Genomic DNA, 14,352 nt, shown 5'->3' with positions numbered 1-14,352 from the left:
GTTTGGGGCCCTGACTTTCCTGCTTGCCTCAGGGCCTCTCTGGTTCTGGCTGCCCATCAGAGGGAGAAGCCACTTCCCTTAGAATTTGAGGAATGCCAGCTTGGTAGGCCCTGGTATTTCCATCAGGTTTCCATAGCCCTTTCTTCCCTCAGAGAAGCCTTTGAGAGCATTTTCCCCACCCCTGAGGAAGCCTCTCCCGTGGGACCAAGTCTCACTCTGTGCCCTGTGTCCTTTGCAAAAGGGTTTGCTTTCTTTTTGTATGGTCTCTGCAAATATTTAATTTTTGAAAAAGAAAAAAAAAAAAAAAAAAACAGGAAATGACCTTTCTGGTATATTTGGAAAACAGTTTAGAGTTGTACTGGAATCTGCCTGAGCAATGAGGACTAATAGCTGCAGTCCTGGAACAGACCATGTAGCTCTTGGCAGAGCCCAGGGCCTCTTCTGTTTACAGAGCTGGGGCGAGTGTTAGAAACCGAAGGGAGAGAACCTGTTCTCTCCTTCCTTTGCACTTATCACTTATCTGTGATGATCATTTACCTGTTCAGTGCCTTTTTCTCTTATCAGATTGTAAATGTCTTTTTAGTCTCCAGTGCATACCCCTTACTGGGACTGGCACAGTGCCTGGCATATAGAAGGTGCTCAGTAAACAATGAATGAATGAGAGGGAGGAAGGAAGAAAGAAAGAAATGTTAGGACTAGAAGAGCTGTAGAGAGCATATTTCACCCTTTGTTATATTCAGATGGAGGAAAAGGAAGCTGGGAGAGAGGAAGGGGGGGGATCACCCTTCAGCATGGAGACTGAGCCAGAACTTTGGCCACTGTTTTGATAAAGGGCCGCACATCCTTTGCTCTTTCTGCCCTGGAATCTGGAACATCTTCTATTATTTACTCATTCATCAAATATTCACTGAGCTTCAGCCATGTGCGAGGCCTTTCAGATGTAGCAGGATACACACCAGCCAGGGCCGCACGTTCCCTTCGGCACTGTAAAGAACAAAAGAAGGAAGTATAAGTTGTGGGCCCTCTACGCACCATTAAACATAGAGTAAAAACAAAGGAGTTGAATGAAAATGTCAAGAAGACAGTTCTGCTGATAAGATACCCAATGAAAACAGGCCATACTAGTGACTTCTTAATTGCGTGCCTCTTACATCCCACATACCTTATCAGACTCTTTACACACAGCGTCTCTTTCAGTCTTCGCAACAGCCCCCTGACCAGCAGGGTGTTACTGTTGTCCCCACACTGCTGAGGAAGAAGTGAGTCCAGAGAGGTGAGGGGAGTCATCCAAGGTCTCCAAGCTAGTGAATAGTCGCGCTGGGTGGCATATTTATACTAGATGCCTCCTACCACACCACACACCCCCCTTGGAGATTTGTAATGTCACTGGGGCTCCCGAGGGGGCAGAGTAGTATAGGAGAAAGAGCTCTGCACCAAGAGTTAGGACCTCTAGATGCAAGAACTTTGGGCAACTCACCTTTTCTTTCTGGGCCTCAGTTTCCTCAGCTATTAATGAGAGGCTTCTCAAGATGAACTCTGGGATCCCCTTCAGTTTGATTATTCCATAAATGGTTTTGAGGTAAGTAGAAAAATAAGGTAGATGTCTAGCTCATACCTTATAGTAAATAAATTCCAGATAAATCAAAGATTTAAATGTGAAAAATAAAGCCATGAAAGTGTAATAAATAAATAAGGGAGAATTCTTTACTAATCTCAGAGTGGGGAAGATATTTCTGAGTGTGATCCAGAACCACTCCCTCTGCTTGTGCGTTCTCTCTCTCTCTGACAAGTAAATAAATAAAATCTGAAAAAAATATATTTTAAAAAAAAAAGAGGGAAATAATCAGTCTACAGTAGTGAGACAACAGTATACCATACAGTCAATGAAAAAAAAAAGTTTTAGCTATAAAGGATTTTGGGTTTGTTTCTTGGGTTTTGATGTAATCAGTGCTGTGGCGTCAGGGTGATCTGGAATTACTTCCAGGATATATTTTTAAATGAAAAAAGCAAGATCAAAAACAACTTTCTGTTTGAAATAAAAAGGAAAGAGTGGGGGAGGGAATACACACATACATATATATATATGTATATTGCATGCAGTCTATCTGGAAGGACAGAGGAAGTGCTTGCCCTGGGGAGGGTGTGTGAGTCCAAGGAGGCCTCTGAGTGCTTATGCCTTTTCCTTTTGTACCTTCTGAGGTTTGGGGTTTCTCTTAATTATTAAGCTTTACGTTACATGTTACACTTTTCAAAGTATTTTCACATGTGTATTACTTGCATTTAAAAATCTCTTTCCATGGTACTGATTTTTCAGTCTGAAATCTGAACTTAATCTGAATTTAAAACTATATTCAAGAAATTTAAATGAAAGATGAAACCAGTAAGCCTTTGTCTTCACACGGTAAGACATGATTTTGGAAGACAGTGTATTGGGTCTTATTATTTTCTTGATGTGGAATTTAACGTGTATATCGTTAAATATTATACATGTTTGAGGCAGAAATAATTGTTTAACAATATAATATAAAGTTTTGCTTGTCTCATTTCGATCTCTGCCTCTGGACCTTTAAAGTCACCTATACCAGTTTTTCTAGTGAACTTCTTGCCTCTACATTGTTACCAGCCTCTTTCTGAAGTGACTGCCTCTGTGGACATTAAAATCTGGGCAGGGGCGCCTGGGTGGCTCAGTTGGTTGAGCGGCTGCCTTCGGCTCAGGTCGTGATCCCAGGGTCCTGGGATCAGCCCCTTGTCGGGCTCCCTGCTCAGCGAGAGCCTGCTTCTCCCTCTCCCTCTGCCTGCCGCTCTGCCTACTTCTGCTCTCTTTCTCTCTGTCAAATAAATAAAATCGTAAAAAAAAAAAAAAAAGTCCGGGCAAATGAGAGAGGAATGAACCTATAGTCGCAATGCATGCAAAAGCACTGGACTAGTAGCAGCCCCTCTTTCTAGCTCTGTTTCCTTTTGTAGGCTCATTCCTTCATTCTCTCTCTCTCTCTCTTTTCTGAAGTATAGTTGACATACAATGTTACATTAGTTTCATCTGTATGAGGTAGTGATTTGACAAGTTTATACCTTACACTGTGTTCACTGCAGTGCTGTTATGGTATCATTGACTATGTTCCCTGCACTGTGCCTTTTATACCCATGACTTACTCATTCTGTAGCTGGAAGCACGTACCTCCCACTCCCCTCACCCATTGTGCCCATCTCCCTTCCCCCCTCCCCTCTGGCAACCACCAGTTTGTCCTCGGTATTTATAGGTCTGTTTCTGCTTTTGGTTTGTTTGTTTATTCACTTATTTTTCAGATTCTACGTATGAGTGATATCATATGGTATTTATCTTTTCCTCTCTTATTTCACTTAGTGTGATACACTCTAGGTCCATGCATGTTGTCTTAAATACCAAGATCTCCTTTTTTATGATGAAGTAATTCCATTGTGTACATATACGTTTTTATCCATTCATCTATGCATGGACACTTGGGTTGCTTCCATATCTTGGCTGTTGTAAATAATGCTGCAATAAACGAGGTGCCTAGGTGGCTCAGTCAGTTAAGTGTCTACCTTCAGCTCAGGTCATGATCCTGGGTCCTGGGATCAAGCCCTGCATCGGGATTCCTGCTCAGTGGGGAGTCTGCTTCTCTCTCTCCCTCTGCACTTTCCCTCTGCTCATGCTCGCACTTTCCCCCTGCTCATGCTCACTCTCTCACTCTCTCTCTCAAATGAATAAATAATATCTTTAAAAAGGAATAATGCTGCAATAAACATAGGGGTACATACATTTTTTCAAATTAGTGTTTTCATTTTCTTTGGGTAAATACCCAGTAGTGGAATTGCTGGGTCATATGGTAATTCTATTTCTAAATTTTTGAGGAACCCCCATAACCGTTTTCCACAGTGGCTGTACCAATTTATATACCCACCAACAGTGCATAAAGGTTCCTTTTTCTCTACATCCTCACCAATACTTGTTATTTCTTGTATTTTTTATTCTAGCCTTCTGACAGGTGTAAGGTGATATTTCATCGTGGTTTTGATTTGTATTTCAGCATCTTTTCATCTGTATGGCCATCTGTATGTCTTTTGGAAAAATGTCTTTTCAGGTCCTCTGTCCATTTTAATCAGATTATTTGTGGGTTTTTTTTTTTTTATGTTGGGCTGTATAAAGTCTTTATATATTTTGGATGTTAATCCCTTATCAGATATATCATTTGCAAATATCTTCTCCCATTCAGTAGGTTTACCTTTTCATTTTGTTGATGGTTTCCTTCTCTGTGCAAAAGCTTTTTATTTTGATGTCCCAATAGTTTTTTTGTTTCACTTGCCTTAAGAGACACGCCTAGAAAAATGTCACTTATGGCCAATGTCAAAGAGATTACTGCCTGCTTTCTTCTAGGAGTCTCATGGTTTTAGGTAACACATTTAGGTCTTTAATCCATCTTGAGTTTATTTTGGTATATTGTGTAAGAAAGTAGCCCAGTTTTCCCAGCACAATTTATTAAGAGATTGTCTTTTCCCCATTGTATATTCTTGCCTCCTTTATCATAGATTTATTGACCATAGAAGCATGGGTTTATTTCTGGGCTCTCTGTTCTGTTCCGTTGACCTGTGTGTGTGTTTTGTGCCGGTACCACACGGTTCTGATACGACGGCTTTGTCATCTATCTTGCAATGTGATACCTCCCCCTTTGTTCTTCTTTCTCAAGATTGCTTTGGCTATTTGGGGTCTTTTGTTGGTTCCATATAAATTTTAGTATTATTTCTTACAGTTCTGTGAAAAATGCTGTTGGTATTTTGATAGGCATTACATTGAATCTCTAGATTGCTTTGGTAGCGTGGACATTTTAATAATATTAATTCTTCCAATCCATGATCATGGAATATCTTTCCATTTGTTTGTGTCATCTTCAATTTCTTTCATTAGCATTTTATAATTTTCAGAGTACAGGTCTTTCACATCCTCGGTTATTCCTAAGGATTTTATTCTTTTTGGTGCATGTCCTTTTTGAGTTTTATATACACGCACACATATTCAAAAATGAAATAATTTAAAAATAAAGTGAATGTTTTCACTATGAAGAATACAAAAAAAAATTTAAATCATAATTTAAATATGTGATGATATCATTGAGATTTTTTTCATTTAACAATTGTGAACATTTTCCTGTGTCTTTTAAAAATATTCACAAACATGGGGCACCCAGGTGGCTCAGTCAGTTAAGCGTCTGACTCTTGATTTTGGCTCAGGTCATGATCTCTCAGGATCGAGCCCCAAGTCAGGCTTCACACTCAGCAGCGGGGAGCCTGCTTAAGATTATCCCTCTCCCTCTCCCTCAGCCCCTCCCCCTGCCTGTGTTCTCTCTCTCAAAAATAAGGCCTGAAGTGTATTTCATTCGGCTATAAATTGGTGAAATATGTATATATTTCTCTGTTGTCCATATACGAGCTCATTTTTGTGTCTTAGTTTTTGACTATTATAAATAATACCATAATGAATATCTTTGTACATTTATCTTCATGCACGACTTGGACTCTTCTCTCAGAATCAGTTATTATGAGGGGCGCCTTGGGTGGCTCAGTCGGTTAAGCATCTGCCTTTGGCTCAGGTCACTGACGATCCCAGGGTTCTAGGATTGAGCCCCAAATCGGGCTCCCTGCCTGCTCAGCAGGGAGCCTGCTTCTCTCTCTCTCTCCCTCTGCTTATGCTCTCTCGTGTGCTTTCTCCCCCTCTCAAATAAAATCTTAAAAAATTAGGAGCTTAGTTGCTCAAGGATATGAAAAAAGTTGAGGTTTCTTGATGCATCTGAGCAGATCACTCCCCAGAGAGGCTCTGGCAGTTTACACTATCATTAGCAGTCTGATAATGACCACTTTCTGCCGCAGTTTTCAACTCTAAAGATTCATTTCCCTGTTGCTGTTGACTTTAAAGAACAGAGCAAGAATTGAAATGTCGAGGAAAAGTGAAGTTGTGTGCTTGTGCTGTAGCTCAGGGGGCTCCCCCGGCTACACCCTAAAATCGCTTTGAAATCCCTCTTCCCCAAGAGGATGAGGATGGGGCAGGGGCAGCTGGAGCACGTTGGCTGCATTGGTGTTTTCCAGGTTTGGGCTTTGCGCTTGGCACACTTCCCTCTCTGAGCCAGGAGGGTCAGCTCCCTGCAGAGGGCAGCTTGTAAGGCAAGGGCAGGAGCGAAAGCCCCAGGGTGTCTATTCCAGCGGGAAGCTGGCCTTTTAGGTGAAGCTTGTAACCCCATCCCACAGTGTCAGATCCTAGAGATACCAGACAAGAACGCCACAGCAGTCTACAGCGGACAGAGTCCTTTCCCAGCAGTCCTAACGAGTCACTTTATCATCCCCACAGATAGGGAAAGAGAGATGGAGGGAAGATAGGTAGGCAGAAATTTGAGGAATATTTATTGATCACATAGTCTTTGCCAGGCACTGGGAGCAGCCAGAGCATGTTGGCTTAGCTGCCCGGATTAGGCCTTTTGGTCTGGCATGGTGAAATCCCTGTTCTCATGGAACCGACATTCTAGTTGGAAGAGAGCTGAGACAGGGCTGGGGGAGATGGTGTGGCCTGCCCAGGGTCTGTCCCCTGCCCTCGGCAGCAGGTGTAACATGGAGGATGAGCCTGGGCCTAGGAGCCAGATGGGTCCGCCCAAGACCTTTCTGAGTCATGGTTGTAAACTCACCTCACTGACCTGAGAGGTCTACTGTGGCAACGTAGTAAGTGAGGACCAGAAAGCCTAGAATGACTTGGTAACTGTCATCTTTATTATTACTGTTAGAATTGTCAGAAATGTTATTCCTGTTACTGCAGCAGGTCAGTCCCCTGTTCTGAAGCTTTGAGCCATTTCCCAAGAGGGAGAGTGCAGAAGTAAAACTTCTGTGACCTGTAGAAGGAACCCCTTCTGGGACTCAAGTTTGTTTTTTGTTGTGGTGTTTTTTGCTGAGAAGACAAAGCACTAGGGCAACTTGTTTCTCTCAAGGCAGCCAAGAAAAGTAGTCGGAGCACACCCTCTGTTGGAGCCTGGGGGGATTGCCTTAGGCAGGATCTGGCCCTGCCTTTATTTTACAGATGGGGTAACAGGCCCAAGGAGGGGCAGAGCGTTCTTGGAGTGCCCCTGATGTATTGTCTCTTCTGAGCTAGGTGTTGTGGGGAGATGTGGGGCCAGCCCTCCACACTGGCAGCCTGTCCTCCCTCTCGCTCTATGTCACACACGCACACGGTGCATGCCCCCTCAGCACTTACTGAGCTCCTCCCCCCACACACACACACCTTCTGCCAACGTCAGTCACCTAATGAAAGGCTCACACAGTAACTTGGGCTGATAAGAACTTCCACCGTTACAAAAATAGTCTTAGAAGTAAAAGTTCCCCTTAGATACAAAGAACCACACTTGACAAGGTTTTTTTCCTTGTATCTGCTCTTTTCCCACAGAAACTAGTTCTATCTTAGGTGTTGCTTTGCATTTAAGTTTATCTCCGAAACCTTGCTATATCAGTACAGGTCCATCTGGTGTGCTTTGACTGCCTTCAGAAAATCAGGTACTCAGAAATGTTCATGTCCCCCTAGCAGATGAACATTTTTTATATAATCGCAATACTGATTGTTAGCAAGGGTGCAGATAAATGGACAATCTTATATGCTGCAGGTGGGCATATAAATAGGAATAGTACAGAATTTAAAAGGGCTTTTCCCCTCATCTTTTGTCGTCATAAATACCTATAGTATTCACGAAGACAACTTGGAAACGTGTCTAAACAATGTGGCTTAAAAATCATCTCATCCTTCCCTTTAGCCCAGCAATTCTAGAGATGTACTCTAATAACTAGAGCGAGGCACAGAGATTTACATAAAGACCTCATACTGTCTATAATGGTAGAAAATTGGAAATATCTCCATGTCCATTTCTAGGGGACTGATCAGATCTTGGTACATCCAAGTACATGTGTACAAAACTCATCTAGAGGGAACCTTAATGACATGTTCTAGAGTGTTCTACAGAGTGGGCTATAAAATGCAGTGTATACTTTGATTCCCCTAATGTTTTCAAATGTATGTGGCTCTTCTTTATATGTGTAGTTCTCTTTTCTCCCTAGGCTTATTACCCACCGGTAGAGCTCTTAAGCATCTCTGTAGCAGTGACTTCTAATTTCCTGTCTTTCTTCCCCATCCCATCCCCCATCTCTGAATTCCAGCCCCCTACCTCCAGGTACCTACTCGGCGTCTCCCCTTATAGGGCTCACAGGCGTCTCCAAGTTGGTGTGGTCAAATAGAACTCTGAATCTTCATCCCCCCACATCGTGCCCCCAAATATTCCTCTGCTGTTCATCTCAGTACGCCACACTTCTGCTTAGTCATGTCAGAAAGCTCACTTCCCCACCAGTCAGATACAAGGTCCTGTTGATTGAACCTCCAAGTAACATCTAGAATCTACACCACTGCCTCCTTCCTCCACTGATCATCTTCTCACACCTGACTGGCAGGAGCCTCACAACTTGCCCACTTCTGGGCCCTGCTCAACCCAGATGCAGAGTCCTCTTTGAAAATGCAGATCTGATCTTTCAAGACCTGCAACCAAGTTGCAGATGTGATCTGGCCCCTGCCCAGCATACTCCAGTCTATGGCTCTTTTGGTTCTTGCATTTCGCCAGACCCTTCCCTCCCCCGAGCCTTCACACACACTCTTCCCTTCAACCCATCTAGATAATACCTCTCCTTCCTTGGAGTTCATCTAAAATGTTGCTTCCTGATCCCCAGCCTTGGTCAGACCCTGGTAAGTCACTCCATCATCCTGCCTTCTTCCTGGGAGCCCTGAGCACCCCTGTAGTTCCTTGGGTCATGTAGGCAGTTTGCTGCGCCCCCCAGCAGACTGTTGGCTCCTTGGGGGCAGAGACTGTGGCTGACTTGTTCACGGCTGCATCTACAGCACCTAGCCAGTGCTACATATTTATCAGTAACTTTAGAGGAAAGACAAAAGGGGTTCTTTAAACTGTTGTTAGTAGTTTCCTGGGTGTGAAGTTATGGGTGATTTGTTCTTCGTACTTTTCTTTACTGTTTTGTCTTCAGTGATCGAGGCAAAAACTGGCATTTTGTCAAGAGGCATCTGTGCTGGGGCCCAGAGTGGGGTCTTCCCTGCAGGATGCACCTGGCCTCACCTGTCCTCCTACCCCTGTACCCACAGGCCTGAGGAGCGATGCGACAGGCGTGATGGAGGTTGAGTCCTCCTACTCGGACTTCATTTCCTGTGAGAGGACGGGCCGTCGGAACGCGGTCCCGGACATCCAGGGGGGCTCTGAGGCTGTGAGCGTGAGGACGCTGGCTGGAGACATGGGCGAGCTGACACTCGAGGGCACAGGTCAGAACGCATGGGTCTTCATTCCTGCACACGAGTCCCGCTCCTGGGCTCCGGGGCCGCGCTCCAAGTCCTAGACTGCCCACTTTAAACCGGGCCCCCGTCTCGTGGTCAATGGCCAAGAAGCCAGTTTCTAGGCTGGAGGGCGCTAGTGTGTCAGGCCCTGACGACTCTCTGGCCAGGCATCCCGGCCTCCTCCCTTTCCTCATCGCCCCCTCCATCCGGTCAGTCAGTCCTGTCCTCTTCCCAGACACATCCCACGTCCCTCTACTTCCCTCTGTCCCCACCTGCCAGCCAGCGGCCAGCAGGACCCACTCAAACTGTCCCGTCCCAGCACGTCTCGGCCTCAAGCCCCCTTTCGCACTCACAGTGAAGCAGTTGTCACAGCGCCCTCCTGGGTGACCAGGCCCTTCCCTGCCTCTTGGATCTCAGCAGGGGCCCCTCTGCCCTCACCTGCTGTCCTCCAGCCACACCCACCATGGATCTGTTTCTGTCAAGGCACAGGCCTGCCCTGTCCAGAGCCTCCTGTCACGGTTTCCTCTGCTAGAACCTTCCCACCCAGTCCTATGGCTGAATTCCTACCAGGTGCTCAGAGGGGCCTGCCCGGACACTGAATAAGGTTTCATGTGTTTGAATGTGAGCTCTAGGAGAGCGAGTGCTTGGAACCCACAGGCTGCATGAGTGAATGGATGGGGGAAATAGCCGCCGCCCACTCCCACAGTGCCTGGGGCGTCCGTCCTTCCCTTCCTGTCCGAGTGGACTCGCCTCTGCTCAGTCCACTGGTCAGCCCTGGGGCCTTGCTCTGCGCAGCCTTCCCGCACCCTCCTGCACTGGGCAGAGCCCTCTCCTCCCTGTCCCCATAGCTCCTTGGAGGCAGTGTTTGTGTCACATCCCCTCCCACGGCAGACTGCAACTATAGGGCTCCATGGGTCTCCCACAGAGCTGTCCTGGAGGGCCATCTTATTTTCCCCCAGGTAGTCTCCAGTCTAGAGCCCTTGGTGCTCTTTAGCCAGAAGTGACCACAGAGTACAGAGCAGACTGTACGAACATGGACTCAACCCACTCCTGTTACAGATGGACCAACAGGCCCAAGAAGCTGGGTGGCCTGCTCAGGGTCACCAGCAAGTTAACATAGAACAGCACACCCCACAGCCCTTCCCTGCTCCAGTGGTCTGTCAGCCCTCCCTGTCCTGTGGCCCACACTCCTCACAGCTAACCGCAGCCTGCTGCCTCTGACCCAGCCAGAGGAAAGCACAGCTGTTTCTCAACAACCCCTGATGGACCTTAACATGCTGGTTCTTCCTACCCCCCCTCACCTGGCTCACCTCTCTCATTCTTAGACCCAGACCACTCTCTGCTGAGAAACCTTCCCTGACCACCTGCCCCTCAAGCAGGCGGCACCTCCACAACCCCGCTTAGCCCAGCACCCCTCTAGGCTGTGGGCTTCCTCCACCTGGGTCTTTGTCTTATGCACGTGATACGTGGCATTTGGCAGGTGGGAAAGGTTGCCTAGTCCAGGGCTGTTCACTGACCAGCATGCCTCACTCCCACACGGGGCATGCAGCCAGAGGGCTTGCTCAGAGCTTCTGCATCCTTATCCTCGGCTCTGGGAAACTTCTGTCCCCCTCTACCTCAGCAGTAGTAGCCACTCATCGGTGGACCCAGGCCCTTCGAATACCTGTTTTCTCCAATTTGGAATCCCTGAAGTGTCTGGGTCTAGGACATTTGCCTGCCGGGGTGACAGACATTTAAAAAGGGGACCTGAGGAAGGAACAGTGTTCATTGCAAGGAAGTGAAGCACTCATGCTAGAGTTGTAGGCCGGCCTGGCCAGGGAACCTTCCAGCGGGTCCTGCAATAAGCAGTTTCCACAGGCAGGCCTGGGGGCTGTGCTCAGTCTCCCAGACTCACTGAGGGAGTGGGCCTACAGAGATTCTGACCAGCAGGCCCGGCTGAGAATGTTTGCTTAAAACAGCCCAGGAGATGGAGACCTAGCCAGATGGATGGAGAGGCAGGGCCTTGGCCTGTCCTGAAGGCCTGGCCGTCCGGCCTTCCCAAGTCTGTGGCCTGCTGGTGCTTATTAAGGCTCCCTTAGCATCTCCTACCTTTCCTGCTACCTCCATATGTGGGGAGCGCAAACGTTTCCTTACTTTGCCTAATAATGAGAGTACACTGCCCAGCAGTATGTTCCCAGGAAGCATTTCAAGTTGTGCCCTAAAAACGGGCCCCAGGGGGGTCCCAAGGGTAGTGGTTGGTGAACAAAGTGCTTAAGAACCTTCTCCCCTGGAGCACCTGGGTGGCTCAGTCAGTCAAGTATTCAACTCTTGATTTCAGCTCAGGTCATGATCTCAGGGTCGTGAGATCGAATCTCACATCAGGCTCCACACTGGGCGTGGAGTCTGCTTAAGATTCTCTGTCCCTGGGGCGCCTGGGTGGCTCAGTCATTAAGCGTCTGCCTTCAGCTCAAATCATGATCCCAGGGTCCTGGGATCAAGCCCTGCATTGGGCTCCCTGCTCGGCAGGAAGCCTGCTTCTTCTCCCTCTCCCCCTGCTTGTGTTCCTGCTCTCGCTCTGTCAAAATCTTTTTTTTTTTTTTTTTTTTTTTTTTAAAGATTCTCTGTCCCTCTCCCCGCTCCTTTCCCACTCACTCTCATGCTCACTCACTCTTAAAAAACAAAAACAAAGCAAAACAACCTTCTCCCCCAGCCAAGAGAGAGCTGGGACTGGCAGAGAGGAATTGTTACCATTGGCAAAGACCTTCCCACGGGCAGATGACCACCTGTGGGCCCTACACTCCCGTCACATACAGGTGGAGGTGTGCAAAGGCTCAGAGAGATGAAATAAATTGCCTGAGGTCCCACAGCAAGAACAAGGCAGAGCAGAAATTACTAGGGAATCTGATGAGAATGTTCCTGCTTGCCAGGGCAAGAAGCTCAGGGTCAAATAGAGCATCACAAGCTGGAAAATGTGCTCAAAGTGCAGACTAGTTTGTCAGGCTTCTGGAGGTCCGGAAGGACCCTCTGGGCCCAAGCTGCTGCTACAGGTACCACCCCAGGGATAGGGGTAGTGGTCGGGGAGAGCGCCAGACGTCCAAGTTCTGACCACACCACTTGCTACCACCCCCACCCCCTCCCCAGATTGCTACGTGGGCAGAATGAGGCCCTGTCTAGGACACTGGCCTTCATAAACCCTGGAGCGTGCTTTGTGGCAGAAGTTAAATTCGGTGGAAAAGACATTGGCTCTGTCCACCGCCTATCTCTGAGCCTGCTGTTTTCATCCGGGTCATGACCCTAGTCACTCCAGGCTGTGTGGGTTTCATGGAGCTCCGAACAGGGTGGGATCATCCTCCTTAGTGAAGGGCTCTAAAGATGCAAAGACCGAGCCCCTATCCAGGTGAGGCTAGTCTGTTAAGGACTCAGCAGAGTGAAACAGCTGTGGGCTCTGCCCCAGCCACACCCTGGTTCTCCTGAGCGCCTGTTCCATGCTGGGACTTCATGTGTGCCCTCTCCTTTTGGCGAACCTGCACAAACTTCCTGACCCTCAACAGCCCTTCACCGGAGGCTTGTAGCCGTCCTCTTCTGTGATCCTGGCCTTTCATCGACCTTAATTATACTAGTAGCACTGCATGCATTTTCTTTGTAAATATTAACATGTTAGAGGCTGGGTTAAAGGTCCCTTTGGCCACTGCCACCCCTAATCCAGCTCGTGTCCTGCGCCCCAGGGCTCATCTGCTATTCCCACTTCGGGCCTTGCCAGATAGCCTTCTGTGCTTTACGTTTGTGTATGTGCTCCTTTTCTCTTCTCTCCAGAAGGACAGACAGAGGTGGGCACCCCAGATAAGGAAGCTAGCAACCAGCCTGAGAGCAGCGATGGGACCACCTCGTCTTGAGTCTGACCTTGCCCATGGAGGATGGAAAAGAGACCTGCTGTCCTCGCCTGGACAGGGAGCCCTGGCACTGGCCTCGCAGCCTCTTCTCTGAGCCCCCGTCCCAGACAAGCCAGGCCCGAGTGAAAAGGCACCCCCAGAGGCCACCGTGGCCCCTACCCTGGAAAAGCCCTCCACCTGCACCCTCAGGCTGCACTTGCCCACCACCTCTTCACTGTGCCCAGGTACACTTCCAAGACCCTGTAGCTGTGGGGCATTATTTATTCAGCGGGCACCTGAGTGAGCAGCCCCCGCAAGAATGCCCCTCCACAGGTGGCCTGGGCAGCAACCACAGCCCAGCTCTGCACTCCCCTTCTCCAAGCCCAACCTTCTGGGTCAAGATCTTCATATCCCTTTTTTTAAAAACACTTTTAAACTTTTTAAAAACTTTAAACTTTTTTTCAGCAGAGAGGGAGGGAGCTGTGTTTTTGTTTTTTGGTGTTTTGGGTCTTTTTTGGAAGGCATTATAAGTTAAATTGACCATCTATGCAGCTCTGCGTCCCCTCATGGAGCTCCACAGATCCATTTCTAGGGAAGGGGTTTTATGCTCAAAACTGTCTGATCAACTCTTTGCCCTTTCTACCAAGATAAGTGACACCTAGGACCCAGGAAATAAATGCTGATGATTTGTGTGACTGGTTTACGATTATTTCTCCTTTGAACAGCAAAAGCAGGGGTGGGCCTGGTTTCCCCAAGTCCGCAGTTAGCTGGGACCCATCACTGCCCTGGGCTTCCGAGCAAGGAGGTACCTGAGAAGAGGCCGGTCTTCACAGAGGCTGGCACCCTCCTTGGCCCGGTGCCTGATGAGTCTTCCATCTGTCCCTCTTGCTCACCCCAGTCCACAGCTCAGCCAGATGGGCAGGCCCAGCCCTTAAAACCTACAGTGGGAGGGGGCTAAGAGTTAGGGAGCATTTAAGCAGATTCACTCTTCAAGAGAAGCCTTGTTTCTTCTGGAGGGAGAGCAGACTGTGGTCCCGTCTTTGCCCCCAGCGTTAGAAGCTCTAGCTTCCTCCTCACAGCCCCCACCCAGGATCTCAGGACCCTGCTGCTGAGCAGGCTGCCCAAGTCTGGGAGCCC

General features: G+C 47.9%; 1 protein-coding gene across 3 annotated transcripts in view; it reads left to right on the top strand.

Annotated features, from left to right (window-relative positions):
- The window catches only part of PKIG (cAMP-dependent protein kinase inhibitor gamma), a 95,930-nt gene extending 81,641 nt beyond the window's left edge, over positions 1 to 14,289 (top strand). For all 3 annotated transcript variants that reach the window (XR_004301278.1, XR_004301279.1, XM_032420045.1), the window contains 2 exons: positions 9,182 to 9,355; positions 13,160 to 14,289. Coding sequence is in view for 1 of the 3 variants with exons in the window: in XM_032420045.1 (XP_032275936.1) it covers positions 9,208 to 9,355; positions 13,160 to 13,239 (228 nt within the window). In the remaining 2 variants the exon portion in view is untranslated. The remainder of the gene's footprint in view (positions 1 to 9,181; positions 9,356 to 13,159) is intronic.
- The last annotated feature ends 63 nt before the right edge of the window (positions 14,290 to 14,352 follow it).

Source organism: Phoca vitulina, unplaced genomic scaffold (assembly GCF_004348235.1).
Source record: "Phoca vitulina isolate PV1807 unplaced genomic scaffold, GSC_HSeal_1.0 scaffold22, whole genome shotgun sequence".
NCBI classification, from domain to species: Eukaryota; Metazoa; Chordata; class Mammalia; order Carnivora; family Phocidae; genus Phoca; species Phoca vitulina.
Note: the sequence above shows the minus strand (reverse complement) of the source record. Positions and strands in the feature narration are given on the sequence as shown.